Source organism: Manacus candei, unplaced genomic scaffold (genome assembly GCF_025592945.1).
Source record: "Manacus candei isolate 608988 ecotype Guabito, Panama unplaced genomic scaffold, ASM2559294v1 h1tg000067l, whole genome shotgun sequence".
In the NCBI taxonomy this organism is placed as follows: domain Eukaryota; kingdom Metazoa; phylum Chordata; class Aves; order Passeriformes; family Pipridae; genus Manacus; species Manacus candei.
The window spans coordinates 11902362-11920229 of NW_026138115.1; the positions used below are offsets into that span (position 1 = coordinate 11902362).

At 36.9% G+C, this 17868-nt stretch overlaps 1 protein-coding gene across 12 annotated transcripts in view; it reads right to left on the reverse strand.

The window, feature by feature from the left end:
- Nucleotides 1-17868, reverse strand: part of MIPOL1 (mirror-image polydactyly 1) — a 203100-nt gene that overhangs the window by 29243 nt on the left and 155989 nt on the right. For all 12 annotated transcript variants that reach the window (XM_051806544.1, XM_051806534.1, XM_051806539.1 and 9 more), the window contains one exon: nt 9682-9912. In XM_051806544.1, coding sequence (XP_051662504.1) covers nt 9682-9912 — 231 coding nt within the window. The remainder of the gene's footprint in view (nt 1-9681; nt 9913-17868) is intronic.

Genomic DNA, 17868 nt, shown 5'->3' on the forward strand with positions numbered 1-17868 from the left:
TGATGCTGAACTTCTACAAAATCTTCTTAAAAAAATTAACTTTATAGAAAAATCTGACTATTAATTAATGACTCAGTGTTAGATTAGAAACATGAACTGCAATTTTTTCCTCAGATAACTAGCCCCTGCTTTAGTAAAGGTATACTTAATTTTCAGCACTGGAAAAATTTGAATGATTTCAAGTTTGCTTAAAATTAAATACCTGACTGGCCTAGTCAGTTATTTCTATTTGTTGTTGTAAAGAACTGACCCAGCAATTCTCTGAAATGTTATACGTAATTCAGAAGCTTCAGAAAGTCTGGGCTTTCTTTTTGAGCTTCTGCACATACTTTTACAGTATTCAATGTTTTGCATATGTTAAGAAACAGTATGAGTATTAACAGAAAGAACCGCAAATTTATTTTTATTCCTTCAGCCAAGCCACAAATAAATGACTCTTGCAAACAAACCAAATACTATTTAGTAACGGCAATGTAAATGCCATGGACTTATTTTATTTGGATATAAAATATTAAAGTAAATGAGTATTTGCTGTGACACTCGTTTTATCGTCTTGGAAAAAGAAAGCAAGTCTGAGAAAAAGTTTTCCTGCTGTTCTTCAAGGAGCACTCAGTCTGCTGTTCAAAGTTATTTAATAATTTGTCATAGAATGGTTAACTATAAGCTTACAAATACTGTGTCAGTATGCTTCTTCCTATTAGGCAAACAACTTCAAAATCTAATTTGTTTGTGTTATTGGTCTTACTAAATATTAGTCTTTGCAAGTCTGGTTTACACCATTGAAGTTAACTATGCCAACATTCTGATTTTGTTCTGAAGTATTCCACAACAAGCTGATATTATACAATACAAGGCCAAGAGCTAGCTGATCCAGTTTACTGAGTATACTTAGTGTATTTTGCTACTGATAAATCAATAAAACCATGTTGTAATCTACAAACTTCCACCTCTGTGAAGCGGCTATAAGTAAACTGTAAATGAACACACAGGTCAAAAACTGGATGCTGTGATTATGTTGACTCTGAAAACATTTGACTTTCATAGAATACATTTTAGTGTTTGAGAGAATAAAGTTTCAGCACTGCTTTTATTTTCATGAAAGGCTGAGATAATAAATATTCAAATGACAATAAATATTTGTGTTTATGTTGTAACTACCCACATTTTAAGAAAACAATATCTGCACTGCAACCCCCAATTTACAGAGGTTAAGTAAAAGTAAACCATAGCTACAAAAAGAAAATAAATACTCGACTTAGACTGTATGTGCAGTTTTGCATTCTTCATCCATGTGAAACTCCCTGCAGCCAATGGATATCTTGGCTGTGCAAGGAATGCACAAAAGGCATACTTGACATTCCCTTTAGTTGGGATTTCTCGTCTTAATTCTGTTAAGTGCACCACTGAACATAATCCTGGCATTGATCATAAACTGTTGGATACTACAGGTCTCATTATAATTTATGACACCCAAAATATCCATGAGAAGGATATGCCATAATCTCCTCTGGCAATATCCCACATTATAACTGTATGAGACTTTCGGTAGTGATACTGCAACCTGCGTTATTAAGGGCCATCTTCAAATGAAAAGAAGATGTCAAAAGATATTGTGAATTATTCATACTACAAAGGGGCTCAGCTGCAGCAATTCTGAACATCACCAAGGTCATCTTTCAGGGCTCTGGTATAGTGAACAGGATCTGCAGCTCCACATGTGCTCTGGACTGACACTCCTCCTCCAGACTGCACAGAGAGCACTATAGCACAATAGGATGGGATTTGCAACAAGTAGTTTAAGGAGAGAGGTGCTCTAAACTAGTCAAATAGGGATGTTTTCCTTCTTTCTTTTTTCTTTTCTTTTTTTTTTTTTTTTAAAATCTCATTCTATTGTTTTAAGTATCCTGTTTTAAGCTGTCCAGAGGTTCTCAAGATGCCTTCTCTAAAATTAACACGAGGTCACTAGTGTTTTTTAAGGTGAAAAGATAATAGCAGTGCTGCCAGTCCTCCTTTTCAAAACAATTATAAAAAATAATACTATCAGATAGAGTATTCAGTCAAGCTAATGAAAACTTGGTTTTAACCCACATCTGCCACTTCTCAGGAGAGCAGTACACTCCAAGGTTGAAGAGACTTTTGTACTTTTCTTTCTAATGCCATGAATTTCTACAAAAAACCCATATGAAATGCTATTAGACCTGAAGATGTGATTCTACGGGTGGTGATCAAGGATGCCCACTTGGAAAATGGGAGATGGATGTTCTGATACTAGCTCTGTATTTATATTCAAGAGGCACTGGATAAAACTGAGAAAAAGCCCTAAAGCCAAGTCTTGCTTCTCAGAGGTGAGTAGCCTACTTGCTCCTCTCTGATCTAAGACACTGGCACTATTTTCTGCTGTGTGGTACTACTTCAAGACAAGGAATGGAGAGGATCCAGATCAAACCTGTGTGGCTGTAACACCCCTCTGAGGCACAGGAGATCTGAACCAGGATCTCCACAGATGGAGAAGGAAATTAAGATCCATTCTGCCACAGCCTGGAGGAGAATCCCTGCTCTCAAAAAACTTAGAAAAATAGGGCTGGGGCAGGGGCACATGCCAAGCCAGCTTTTGAAAGAAATATCTGAGTTCACACTGCTCTGTATGGATCTCAGTGAAACCAATGTGCATTACTCTGACTTGGCACATGCTTCTCCATTTGGTTCTTCAAGGAAACCAGGCAGAAAATACAAAAAAGACAATTGCTTTATAACTTTTTCAGTTGGAAGTTTTCTGCTTATGCTGATGCAAGTCCTGTCTCCTTTGGGTTGGAAAGTTATCAGTATTAGTGGTACTGAGTTATCAGGCATTCCCTCCATCACAGCCTGCAAATTTGACCTGGACTGTAACATGAAGTATGCAATTCAAGAAGTGGAAGTGAAGTGTCATTCAATAAAAGTAATATAATTCAATGCAGAAAATACATTTCATTACAGCTTTCCAAAAGTTATATATTTCCTTTTGTACTGCATGAATAATACGTTAGCCTTACCAAGGGAAACAATATCTGCCTAGTGATACAGAAATGCAGTATAACTTCAACAGTCCAGAGAATATGCCAATGATGACTGAATTTGTTCAGCTCACCTTATATTCAAATACTAGTTCAATATTTTACTTCCTCCAGACCCAGAAAATTGATTTCTGTCTATATGTTTAATTTCTCTAAGGCTGAACATAACCTTACTGGTTTATACAATTCTTTTATTACAACAAACAGGTATCTCTACTACACTAATTCATCATTTCACCATGCGTATTAGTGCAGTCTGAGGGGAACTTTTCTGAGAGGAATCACTAGCATTAGTGCAGAATTCTAAGTATTTAAATAAATTCTGACCCTACTACATATTGCTTTCAGTTAGATCACATATGACTTTTTTCCACACATTTCAGTCAGTCTTAATTCATCACTGACTAAAGCAGACTACTTCCAGCCTATTGCCTCTAAATCCACTACATTCACAGTGTCTGTTACTGCTACTCTAATGAATGGTAACATTCTCATATATGATATGAAGCGATTGTTACTAAATTTTGTATTTTGGACTTTCCCATGTTCCTATTCATGTCTTCCATGCCAAATAAATTTGCATCAGCTCTGCAGAATTCTTCAGGGTATGTGGTAGTTTTGCGTGTCTGGGAATCTTCCATCTGGCTAGTGTGGGTTTCCTAAACACCATAAAACCCTGCCTGTGGAGACTGTGTATCTCTTATGGGCCCCATGGAGCTTATAATCTGCTTTTAATCATTGTATGAGGCAGCCAACACATCAGTCCTCATCAGGCAGTTTTTTCCATGTTGAATCTCCTTTAATGAGTTTTGATCCAATTCTGAAAGTCCAGAACCATTGCTAATTTGCATAGTATCTTAAACTGCTACAAAAGTTGTCTTCCTTGGCTCCCCATTTCCTTCCATACGAACTCTGATAACCACTGACTTCTGTGGATTGCTGTAGCAAGTAACAGATTCTTAGCACCTTGCCATCACTTGCTTGTCTTTTGAATGTACCCATCAGCATCTGTTTCTCAGTAAACTACAGGCCATATCCTTAACTTGGACAAATGAATGCAACATAGTGTGACAGAGCAAAGTCAGTGTGCTGCAACCAAGAAACTAGCTCTATATCTACATTCTTCAGCAAGACACCAGAACTTACTTTACATTTCAAAATGCCAGCACCAGTTAAATTATTCCCCATATGATATTAAAAGATAATCAACTATTCAAACCCAGTAGAATTTCACAGCAGTAAGAAGGACAGTGGTTTTCACTAAAATCAAAATCACTTTTGACATGTGCCAAATTATTTACTGACATAAATTAGTAAAATTATTAATTTCTATCATGTTGTACTCCTAGAATTCAGTATTTAATGTTTTGATCTGACATTTACTGGAATACAGTTCTGTAAGTAAAAAAATAGGAAAGTCTCAACATCTAAATATAAAATCTTAATAAAGTAAGAAATCAAATAGTATTTATTGTTTTGAAAGGAGAAAATAAAAGAAAGCTCTCTCAAATTTAAACTGAGTTCTCTTAACATTTGGCGGTTCCTTCAAAACAAACAGCTTTAAGTCTCAGTGAATGTACAACTTGTTTCTTTTGTGTAGTGCTTCTGCCTGCAATTTCTAATTAACTAGCTCCATTCTTTTCTACAACAAGAGACTGAACGCAAACAAGCTACAATGTATACGTCAACTAAATATATGTAGGTATGATTTTAAAAGGGAGATAACTAGTTAACAACATTTGCATGTTGCAAAAAGGCTTAGTTAGTATAATTCAGAAATCTTGCTTTTAGCCTTTTCCCTGCATAGCTGTCCTGTACTGAATACAATCTGAACACTAAAGATATCATGTTTGCAGTTAAAAATCTCCAGAGACTTTAGACCCACACATAAAGATACTTATTTCACTCTTTTCTGAGACACTGACCTGTATCCTCATTTAAAAATGAACACCACATCTTTATGTTATTAAATCTTTATTTTGATCTATTAGTATTCACCAAAGTGCCATTTTATACAACCCCTCACTGAATAGGCAAGGCTGGAGGTAACCATCTGCAGCTTTAGAGTCTGCGTTTGAATTGATGAAAAGAGCTTTGTGTTTTCATTGCCAAGTTTGATTCTTCCAGTCATTAGACATTCCCCTCAGATCGCATCAATGAAGCGGACTCTCTTACACCCATGTGTTAAATTCTCTTCCCCTCATGGTTTCCTTTACCAGCTATACTCCAGAAAGACTACTGGGTCTTAGCCACATTCTTCTCACAGCTGTGTTAAAAAAAAGCATCAGAGCTTCTTCCCAAAATCCATATGTGTATCTGGTCAGTCCCCTGTCGAAGGGTCATCTCACATTGTGGTGTGATTATTCAAATATTCATTCTTGTTCTTGAACTGCACTGCTCAGATCATTCTGGGAAAGATTAGACCCTCCAGCCAGCACTGAGGAACGTCCTGGATGTTGATGTGAAACATACACAGCTCCCGTACTTGGAAGGCAGATTAGTTTGACTTGCAGAAGAGGGGGACATTAGCTACTTAATAAATGCTTGCTTCTTATTTCTTTCAATTTTTTTGCATTCTTTTCAACTGTGTCAACTGCTTATAAGAACTGTTTGCTTCTATTTTGTCATCGATCAACTTAATTATCAGCATCAGCTAAGAAACTAAGTGAACAACAACAAAAGCAGAGAAAGCATGTTCAGAAATGCTAGAGGGAAATTCAGGACTAAAAAAAAGAAAAAAAAAAAGGGTGTGTTCTAGTCACAATAAAATTTAGATGGTCAAAAAATCAAAGCGTAAGGAGTAAAGCAAATGTTATTAAATCTAGAATTGCATTTATGACAGATAATAATTTCCTTTGGTAAAACTGTTTATTCAGTAGACCACTTAGTTTTCTTTTATCCAAATCTGTAACTTTCCTGACTTCCCCTTTAGAAAAAAAAATCAAAAGATATCTTTAATAACGGTTAAGGACAAGTGAAGCAATAACTTCTAGTTTACATCACTTTCATATTTGCTTTATTCAGAATCAGAGCTACCTTGACAAAATACACAAGCAGCATGCCTCTCACCATTTATGCTTATTTTCATACCTGTATATTTTAGCACTGCACTGTTACTTTGTGGATTTTGTTTATTTTTAGAGGATTACACAGAAATTCTACCCACTCACCCTCCTCTGCCATCTTACACAGCTATACGAATGTGTGCGTGCATCTGTGCTCACATGCAGAGCTGTGCTTTACTGAGCCAGAATCATTAAATTATGACAAAAAAATAGAAGCCCTCAATAGACAAATTGCATTAAAATTCACTCCAGTAACAAAGCTGTTGCAGAAAAATAGAACGTTTCCTGGAAAAACCACATCAAAAGTGGCCTCAACCTTTACTGATAATTGGCTAATATTGATTTGGTATTACATTATAACCTTCTCTGATCTCACTGACATCAGCAGCCACTCTACAATCCCAGAGGTTCCAGCCGGAAGGACAGTTTTAAAATGCCTTGCTTCCTCTGCTGGCAGAGGTATTAATTAATTCACAGGCTCTCCCAGCCACCTTCTCCAGGTCAGCCCCATTTCCCTGCTGGGGCTGCACCAGCTGGCTCCTGGCTTCTCAGGCAGGACAAACTTGCACTATACCAACACTCCTGGAGAATTCTGTGCTGCTGTCCTAATTCTTTGTTTGTAACCATGAATTAGAAACATTAATTAAATATAGAAAATTACAGTAATAGCCATTCTACAGAGTATTGGTTAAAAATATTATCATGCAGATCATCATAATTTTCTATTGAATAAATATGTATTGTGTTATGTGTGCATTTATTTACACAGACCATAGTTAAGATATGTACTTGCTTTATAAACTAAATAGCGCTCTTTTAAGTCTAATGTGTATCTTGATAATGTTTCAAAATCAAAATAGATTCAAACAAATGCAGCTAAATCTGTGTGGTCACTTTCTGAGCATCAACATTTTCTGTCTCACACCATCACCCCTGTTAGGACAGTGAATCATCTTCACAGCAAGAGCGCACAGCCTCAATTTATATCTCACACTGCTGTGAGCCAATGTGAGATGTTCACCCTACTTCAGTATAAACAGATTTTTACTATGTCCAAGTTCACTATAAGCAGATTCCAATATATCCCCCTTCTGGTTCACAGCTGCTATTCCACGTGGGACAGGATCCAGAAATTTTTTAGATGCCTTTTGTCCTGACAGAAAACACAGGACCACTATTCTGACTTGGATCTCACATTTAGAAAGCAACAATTGTCAGGGGATACACAAATGGCTGACATGAAGGCAACGCCATGGAGAAATTACATCTCTGTTTCAAGCTCTGCATATCATGCTGAATGCAAATGGTGAATTTTTTAAGAACATTAAAAAATATTTTAGTGTTGCCAGAGAACAGATTAGCAAAGGTATAGTGAACAGCAGTGAATTACATTGTATGAAGATACAAAGTACATCTTTTTTCAGCATTATTTTAATTATTCCAATTACATTCTTCCTTAATGAAGGTCATAATTATTTTCCTCTCCTGATTTTTAACTGTTGCTATTTTACTGAATAATATTGAGAAACTAGTTTATATAACTGATAAAACTACTTCCCTCATACGTCAGAATTCAATTTTAGTGGTGCATTTAAAAGAAGTCAAGAAAACAGATATTTCAGAACTCTCTTTAGACTATGAATTGTAGTGTCACATTTTAAACTACATTAAACATCCTTGTAAGGCAGTGCTAATAATTAATACTGCTGTAATTAATACCAATTCTACCCATTGACAGGTTTATAAATTGTCAGTTCCTTTTTGAAATGCAGAACATCCTACATTTCTGAAATAAAATGCTAAGCTAACAAATGAGTTCCTGCCTAATTGCCAAACAGTGATTTGTATGAAGCAGTTTTGGTTACAAAGAAATTGGGAATTCTCAGCCCGGTTTCCCTGCTGATGAGTACGAACTGTCTGTGTAGCTCTCCCAGAGGTGTCAGAGGAATCTCTATAGTGTCACACAAGGGTTCTTAGCTCAAAGTAAACACACTTTCCACAAACTCAGCTGCTTAATCTGTTTGCAGGTTGAATTATAAGATGGGGGTGGATGACTCTGGGTGCTGGGAAGACGCACAGAGCATTTCCACAGTTTCTTGGCAAAAAGGGCATGCTATTGTCATCAAAAGACTTCAACCAATTGTTTAATTTTGCTATAGGCTCAGTTGTCTGATCTTAGCAATGATGAAAACTAACCCGACCAAAATTTTCCCAAGTAGTTTAGCGTGCTACATAAATACTTTTCACTATAGAGGTGCATCACCACTACTTTAATTTAGTTTGTGGCTGCACTTCTACTCTAGCCACCCCGGGTACACAGGATTAAACAAGACTGTTTCACTGTTTCACTAAAAAAAAAAAAAAAAAGTAATGAAAACCCAACCTCCATCTAAATATCTGAGGCTAGTAAATGTTTATAAATAAAATTACATGTAACAACTTAAAACAAGATACAGAAAGGTTCAATCAATATTCTCTTTACCATGCTTTAAATTATTTTTCATAGGTTTATTTTTATCAAGCTCACACCTGTTGAAGTCTCAAATATATCTAAGTGCTCAGAATAAAGACCAGAATGATTATTAAACTGCCACTGGAAGTTTTAAAGAGGTGATTGAAAATATACGTTTTCACATGTAACTATCTTAACTATATTTTATGCAGTTACAAATATATGAAAAACATAGGAATATTTTTTTTAAAAAAATAGAACTCAGCACGTATTTTTTTAAAATAGGAAAAACTCTTGTTAAGTCCTTGCAATATATTAAAAACCAATTTCTGGGTACTCTGTAAATATGCTGCAGACATTAAAGTTGAAGACAAATATAGACAGGACAATTTGCATCAATTCAGCATCAACCACTTTGGAAGGGTAAGAGAGGGGTGTTTTGCAGCTGCCGAATGTAAAGCAGAGATGAGAAGTGCCAGACTGGCAAGAGGCTCTGCCTACACATTTGCCCATGTCCCAGCACTGAGTCTTTCAAAGGCTTATGTGCTCATAATAACAAATATGACAAAAAGTACTTCAGTAGACATGAACTTCAGGTTTTGGAGTTCAGTAAACTTTTAACAGGGAATCTTATAGTGGGAAAGAGAGTTCACTAACTCAGAGATTTCCTGTGGCTCTCAGTGAGATTTTGAAGCCATCTCTAAACCACCTCATCAGCCCTTACTACAGCATGAAACCTGATAGATGTGTAACAGACAAAAAATGAGAACCTTAATATTCTACTGTGCAATTATAAAGGCAAATACTCTGTTGCCATAGGATTACCACAGGGCAAAAAGACAGTGAAAACCATTCATAGGAGATGGAAAGACTTTGTGCCTTGCACATGCAGAAAACAATTTCCATAACAGTACAGAGAGGCACACTGACTTGCCTAATAATGCAAAACTGCTAAAATGATCAGCTTCACACTGAGTAGGTAATGAGCTGACAAAGAAGGAATAATTTTAAAGAATGTTCTGCCACACTTTCAGTTATAAATAAAATATTAAAGAAATAACATTTCATTTGGTTTTCAATTTCAATTTTTGTTGGAATGCAAGTGACTTACTTTTGAACTTTTTCATTGGCCTCCCGTGAGGCTTCCAGGGCTTTCTGGAGCTTCATCTCTGTGTCCTTTTGCTCTGACCGCGTTTGCTGCAGCTGAGCTGCCAGATCTTCAATCTGGCGATAAGTTAGGGTCACAACATCCTCCCTGCCGTGCAGTCCAGCTTCAGAAGTACTGAAAGCACAGGTAGGCTGATTCTTCAGGCTCGTTCCTTCAGACAAAGACTTGTATAAGCTGGGAAAGCAAAATCATACACATTACTAAGTTTCAGTCTAAGGCTGAGCTGCAAGAATACTACACTCAGTTTAATTAATACTTTTAATATTGCCATATATGGACTCACATGCACTACTAGCAAAGTAAGTTTTATTTCAGAAGTGACTGAGAACAAAAAGAACAATCCATTTCCAGAAGTATTCTAGGAGTACATAGAAACCACCAGAATTTCAAAAAAATAAAAAACCTATTCAGCAAAAACTTAAAAGACAGCATTTTTCAGCTGTAGCATCTTGTTGATCACCTTTGAGCTGCAGTAAAAAGTTGTTAGTGTGATTTACATTACATTGAATTAATCACTGTAGGTTACTGATGTGTTATTAATTCATGTTACACAGGACTCGCTTTTAGCAAGCAGCAGACTCAACAGCTACAGGGAGTTTATTTGCAAAATGAAATTTTTTGATATAATGAAAGGAATAAAAAATACAATGAAAAAATAAAAATAAATAAATCAGCAAGATTACTTTGGAATATGAATGATTTGCACACACTAACCAATTCTAAAGATCTTTGGTCAATACTTTTTGTGAGAGGAAATGTAAAATATTTCTTCATTCTGGTTTGAATAAGCTAGTAACACTTGTATTAAAATATTCCGTGTCTTAAATAGCCTCTCTGTAGTAGACAGAGAAAGATGATCTGTCAGGGTTTTATCAGGGGACATTTCAATATCTACAGTGTCCTCCACCGTAATTTCTTGCAAGTTCCTTTCAGACCCACTGTATTGGCTTCACTCAGGCAAAAAGTAGACATGTTTGTCATCTATTTCACACTGTAGTGCCATGGATGTATATTCAACTCATTCAGTTTTATCCATGAGTTTGAGATATGTTCATAGAGATTCCAAATTACAGAGCACAAAGCAAATACTCTTTCATTGCACAAAACAGAATACAGTATTAAATGCTTTGTATTTGTGTGCCAGAAAGTTTTGGGCAAATCAAACATTATTTCAATGTGGATTTCTAGTAGCAGTGCATACTGATTATAATATTCAAGACAGCCCATATGACAGCTGTTAGTATGCAATAGCATATTTTATTCCTTTGTAGTTTATTAAGGTGTTTGTATGGAACACTGTCTGTTCCAACAGACTAAGGAGAAAAATCATATATGAACTAAAATATAATATACATGGCCAAAAAAAGTGGATGAACTAAAAGAAACAGAGAAGCTAAAAGGTCAGAGTGTTGAAGTGTCATTATGCCTACTAGCTGTGGTTATCTGAAAATAGTGTGAAGAACCTTTTCAATTAAATGAAGACATATTTAAAATATAAATATTTATAAAGGGACATTAAATTCCTAGAACAGAGTAATTAAAAAAAATTCCTTTAGCAGTTCCCCATAAAATTTACTGACTGAAATTCCACTATGGTTGAGCATTGATCACCATGGAAAAGCACAAAGGTATGCAAATAATGTTGAAAGCAGGTTACCGAAATACCACTACTGCCCACTTCTTAAACACCTGGCACAAGATTAAAAAAAAAAAAGACAGATGAGAAGCTAAACTGTTCAATAAATATATGGGTCCCTAAATAAAAAAAAAAAAAATAGAGGATAGCCTTAATATTCTAACTTGTTCACACCAGCTGAGAGGTTTTTCTTCAGAATATATGAAAAATATAGTAATTTATTTAGATTTTAAAATACTGTGTCTGTGTGGCTACAGCTGGGATCCTTCTCAAAGACTGGTCATGAACAATACAGGTTGTGATCTACTACTACATATCTTAACTCATAATGATTGCATCTGATTGGTCAATAGATTCTGACATCTATATTTTGTAGCCAGTGTTATTCCTCCAGATAAAGGCACTGTGGTTGATAGATATTTTAATTTATTTTTTTTTCCAAAAGAATGAAATTGCCAGACTTCCATCAATATGTGCTTTGCTAAAATACTTTTTAGTCCCTTCTGATACTAATTTGAAATTCCTTCATCAATGTCCCAATGATTATGTCTTCAAAGAATATTGATGATATAAATAAAAAATAAAAGGGAGTTCTAGGCCTGAAGAATGGGTCACAGAAGTATTCAAACAGTTCCTGTATTTCAGTAATTCATATGTTCTTTATAGTAGGCCTCTTTTCTGCTCCAGCTTGGTATGAGAGCTTCAAGGGCCCACTTTAACCATGTCCAGGTGGAAGAAAAAGTGACATGTGATGATGTCACTTATGCAGCTCCTGCAGATAGCAAGAGGTTTCCTCAGCCCCCAAAGTCAGAGTAGCTTCAAGTCTGCTAAAAAATATCACCACTTGTAACTGCTCCCAGAGGGACTTGACTTTGGCTGAAAATCAACCCTATGAAGTGCTGCTCCAAAAACACTTATTGCTTTGCCAGGCATACTTTTGCTGCGAGGTGGGAAATGATTTTCCACCTGAAGCAATTACAGAACAACATAGAGAAATGCTCCACTTAAAGGAAAAAAAAACCCAACAGCAAAACCCCAAACATTCCCTACACGTCCCCTCCCTCTTCCTCCACCCCAGCGATAAACATATCCAATGGTCCCAAAGACATGTAGGTCTAACCTTGATTTTCACCACAAATGTTTTTCACACTTGAGTAAGTTCTGTAGACCTCTTGGACTTATCCTGCACTCAGGATGGCTTTGAAAAGTGTCCCCTAATACTGCTGAGTGCACTCAAAGGCCATACAGCATCGATACCTTGAAGACTACCTCGAAGGTACTCTTACAAACATTGCAATAAGACGATATTAATAAAAAGCCCATAAGACCTAGAAGGACTTTGACATTTCACTGTAAAGTGGAGGATATAAAATGATCAAGTTTGCGTTACATGTGAGTCAGGAGCATGACAGCTGGTAGACTGGTAACTAGATGGCATTGCCCTACCATAGACAAATATTTTACTAGCCTTCCTTCATCTGCGATTACACAAGTTAAGAGGACTGTGTTTTCTTCTCAGTAAAACCAACCAACCATCTCTCACTAATTTAATGGAAGGCAGCAGCTGTGCTAGACTCTAGTGCACAGGCCATGGACGGGGTTACAACAGGAATGCTTGTTGCACATAACTTTCCACTGTCACAGTCCATCGCAGCGTCGCTCTCATGTGTGGTGTACCCATGCATTCTTAGTTTACTAGTGCTGATCATGTATGTCCGTACTGTCCAAAACCAATTACATGTGAGTATGGATCCACAGTAAGCAGAAACCTGAGATTCAGGCTTCTCTCCTGTAATGATCTAGGGAAATCTGTGACCTGTACAAAGGTCTAAACAGTCTAGACACTACATGATGCAAGCACAGGTTCATTGGCAACAGTGAAAGCTCAAACTGATGGTCATCCATCTTAGAATTTCCATTTTTCAACAAATACAAATTAAAGGTTACTGGTAAACACATTTCTCCTCCTTGGGCCTCAGTCTCCTCGTCTTTAAATAAGAGCAATCACAATGCTACCTTTGAAAGGTGCTCTGAGTTTCACCAATGTCAAGAAACCCAGATTATGTCAAGCACAATCTGAATTTAGGACAAAATTGAACCCAGATGGTCTTCTGGTGATGCCAAGCAGCAAACGGTCTCTTTTCAGACTCATTTTCACTCACCAGGACTACTGCAGTGTCCCTGCTATTTCCCTGTGACCAGCCAGTGAGAGGTATTAAGGTATTATATGCGAGTTAGTCATTGGAGCCTTTCTTGAAGTTGAAGGACCAGTGAGACATGCTCTCAAACAAGAAATAACTGGAAACCATAATTCCATTACAAACCCTTCATTTAGGGAGTTCCACAGTAACCAAATGTCTACTGTTCACTTTATGCAGACCCTGGGCAAATTGCTCAGTTAGCATAGCCCCATCTGAGTGATACGCACACGACATTCAGCACCACCTATCATTCCTCACATCCACCCCACCACTAAATGGCCCAGGACTCCCACAAAACTAGTTTCTGGATTAATAGTGTTTGGTTAAAACAGAGCAAAACATATACAAAACTGATGAGTAGAAGGAAGGGTTTTTGAGGTCTTGGCAGCTGTAGTGCTCTTCTGCTAGATCACAGATCCATAGTTAATAGCTTGTAGCTAAGGAATCCACCTGAATTCCCTGGGTACATGATGCACCTAGGGTTGGGGTCTCTATTAGCTCTAATTGATTTGACTGGAAGATGATAACTTAGCCTTTTTCACACATACATATATGTTTTTTCACAAACACAGATATAGCACACCCAAGTTTACAGAAGAGACTACTTTAGATTTTATGGTTTAATCTTGAATATTACTTGATACATGTTAACATTAATTACATATCTTCAGGATTCCGCAATGTATCTGTGTTAATTGCAAGAAACAGATTCCCAGGCTCTCAAATTTCTTCCACGAATTAGGAGACTGTGTTTTCAATAAAACACAGTTTTCCTAGGTTACTTGTTTCTCCTAGAACCATCTTTCTGTAAAATGTTCCTGTCGTGTTTTGACAGGGAATTGGCTGTATCAGCATATTTTAGCCCAATCATTCACAGAGTGCACCCTAAAGGCTTGCTTCTAAGTAAGTAAAATTAACCTGAAATTTAAAAATTAATTTTATTTTGTGTGGTGCTTACTTTATCATACCAGAAGTTACATAGAGAATTTTGCTATCTTGTATCTGTTCTTCATTGTCAATTCATATGCTTTGGCCATTCTTAAGTATTTGCCAATGGCTTCAGTTAACAAAATAACTTTAACTTAGTATTTGTAATACTGTAGTTATTCCCTACAGTAATAGACTGTTTAGGTAACACTGCAAATACAGAGGGAATCTTATCTATTAATCGAAGACAGAACTGGCACCAAGAGTGACCTCAATATTTGAATATAATGGATTTTTAAGATGGTGCCAGCAACTCTGTGTTTTACCATGTTTCACAGCCCCCTGTCTGCTTTTCTTGGGAAGTGTGAGCAGGGGCAGAGCAGCCCCTGGCTCAGCTGCGGGCAGTGGGCAAAAAAGACGGGCACAGCTGGCTCACAGACAAGAGGTATTGCTGCTTTCCCCATCCCCAGGCTGAACTGGCAGCACCTGCGCCTCTCTGCTGGTTGCTGGAGGCCACTGGGTTGACATGGATCACCGAAGGGGTGTGTACGTGGGTGGTGTGGAGCCAGTGGCTCTGGCCTGGGGCCAGCAGGGAAATTGCCGATGTCAGGGATTTGCAGAAACACAAGCTTGGTGGAAGAGAGAGACAGAGGATCTTGTCCTAAAGGTCACAGTGATTTATTTTTTATTCCAAGAGTATGTTTTTGAAAATATTTTTTACATCTGTTGAAAGAACAGTGCATAATTTTCCTCACAGCTAAACTTAATTAAGAAAGTGCTAAAATAATAGCCACTGGCATATAAGAACTAGAACTGGTAGAAAACAGTGTATTACTAGGTAATTAAAACCACTATGTATTACTTTTTGTCTTTTTCTGATTATCCTTGCCAAGAACTTCATTCTGAATGCTGTTGCTCACAAGGAAACCAGGCTATTATGGCATAAAGGAACATTAGGCCTTCTGACCAGGCATTTCAGGATCAGCTCCTGCAGTCCTACACACCCACCAACCCAGTCTGGACTTTCAGCAACCCCTTCAGCTCCCGCAGGCTTGGCAGCACTCCAGGCATGAACCTTTGCTCTCCAAAATGCCAACCACGGAAATCTTTCCTGACAACAAAGAACGAGCACGTTCAAGAGCTAGGCATTTCTGCTAGGAACCTTAATCAGTGTCACCTGTCACCATAGTTTTGAATTTAGATTTCTCTGCAGAACTAATAAAACCTAACAGAGATTTCTTTGTTAGAAATTATGCATGAAATTAAGGCTAATTTGGGTTGGGCCTTTAGTTTTCTTTGCAGCTTCTCACTGGTAAAGATAATGGCTTCTCACTTCCATTTTATACAAGTTACCTAGACACAGACAATTTTATTTCAAATGAACAAAATCCTTCTGCAAAAAGTAGCAATATTAGTGAATCAACTTGTATTAGATAAACTGCAAAAATTCCGATGAAGCAAATGAGAATCCTGACTCTGAAAACTGAAACAGTGAACTGTCCACTCAGTGCAAAGGGGTACTTCATATATACATTTATACAAAAGCAATCTGATGGTGCTGATATATATTATCATGCAGGCATCAGAATCACCTGAAAACAAGCTCAATGTAATGACTATGTGCTGTTGACTTTTATTTTTGTCTCCAGGGAATAGTGTTTACTTTGCTTTAAAATTTATATGAGTCATTTTGTTATGTGCCTTTTTTTAATTAGTCTGAAGGAAACAGTCATTTGAGAAAGAGAACGGAAATCAATTCTGATTTGATACTGATAGCTACTGTGCGATGTAAACTGTGTGTTCTTTCTAATTAAATGTAAACACGTGCAGTTCTAAAGTCCAGCAGTGATGACAACAACTACTAGAAAGGATTGCCTAAGATCTGGTCAACTGATCCTTGTGAACCTTTTGTTCATACCGTAGGTGAGCTTGTGCAATCTGTCTCAGGGTGAATGCCAGTTGTAACTGACTTTATTTTAGGTCATCTTCAGAGAAAAGACTTGACAAGAATGTGGAGAGCTCTGTAATACCTCCAGTTACCCATTAACTATGTCCTTCTGATAGCTAATCAATAGCATTGCATGGAGCCAAACACGCTGCACTGAACTGCCCCTCTTCCAAAAGCCAAGTCTTGGTAAATATTTAATGGCAGTAAAGGTGTTTTGACTCTTATCAATCTGATATGTTAAAGAACTCTTGAAAGAAACTTTATCTTGCTTCTCTCTGCATAAATAATTTGTTCGGTTACAATTTTAGTCTTATGCGAAAGCCTCTAATTTAATGATCTAATGCTTTTAAATCAAGGCTTTGGACAGAGAAAATGTAGTTTCAATCCACATGTCACAAAATAAATAAAAACCAAAGTTTATTTCCTTGATAAAATGCCAACTAGAAATATACATCAAGAAACCCAGCCCTTTATACTGTAGTAGTAAACACTGAGCCAGACTCGCTCAAAACCTGTTATACAAGTGCACATTTGAGATTTGCTTACAAGGTTTAAGTTTCTGTAAAATTCTTAGCTCTCATTCACATCAAGATGATGTAAGATTTTTAGCCTCTTTTCACCAGGGAAAAAACCCCAACTCTTAAAATAGCTGTACTAAGATCCAGAGACTTTCTGTACTCATATAGTGAATATTTCCAGCTTCAAGTGGGTATATTTTCATCTAATGAGTTTTATTAAGCATGTTTCTATTTTCTATTTTTTCCTGTACAAAGCAGCTTGTCTAGATCACTAACAGAGAAACACTTTTTGTCCTGATCTTTTAACATCTACTGCAGATACCCCTCTGGTACAGCCAGGTAGGATTCAAACATCTCCTTAGGAACTTAGATGGGCTTATTCCATGCCCCTGTGCTAACGTCACAGGATGGGGAATGGAGGAGTCTTCTGACCCCCTCCCGCAGCACAGTCTTCCAGACTTCTCTGCATGATCCAACTTCAGTATGAGCCTAAGTACTTTGAATAAACTGATTCAGCAATGGATCCAAGCTTTTTCTTGGAAAATAATCTGAGAATAAAACATTGATAGTGTTTCAGCTTCCAAAATGTGAATCACCATAAATGTTTTCCCAGAAGTATAAGCATTATTTTTTCCCCAGTGTTTACATGGCCTCCTTAGTGTTCTTGATGCCATTCAATAGATTCCAAAAACAAAGGTCACTGGAATACTTTCCAAACACTGGCATAGATAAATTGAACAACTTGAAGTTTTCCAATCACTAGTAATTGCCTCTGATGAAAGCAATATTAATTAAAATCATAAAGACATATAAATCAATGAAGTAGTAAAGCACATAGCACCATTTAGCAACGATCGGCTGAAGAAAGCCTGTTACTAATAACCTCAGAAAATATCTTGT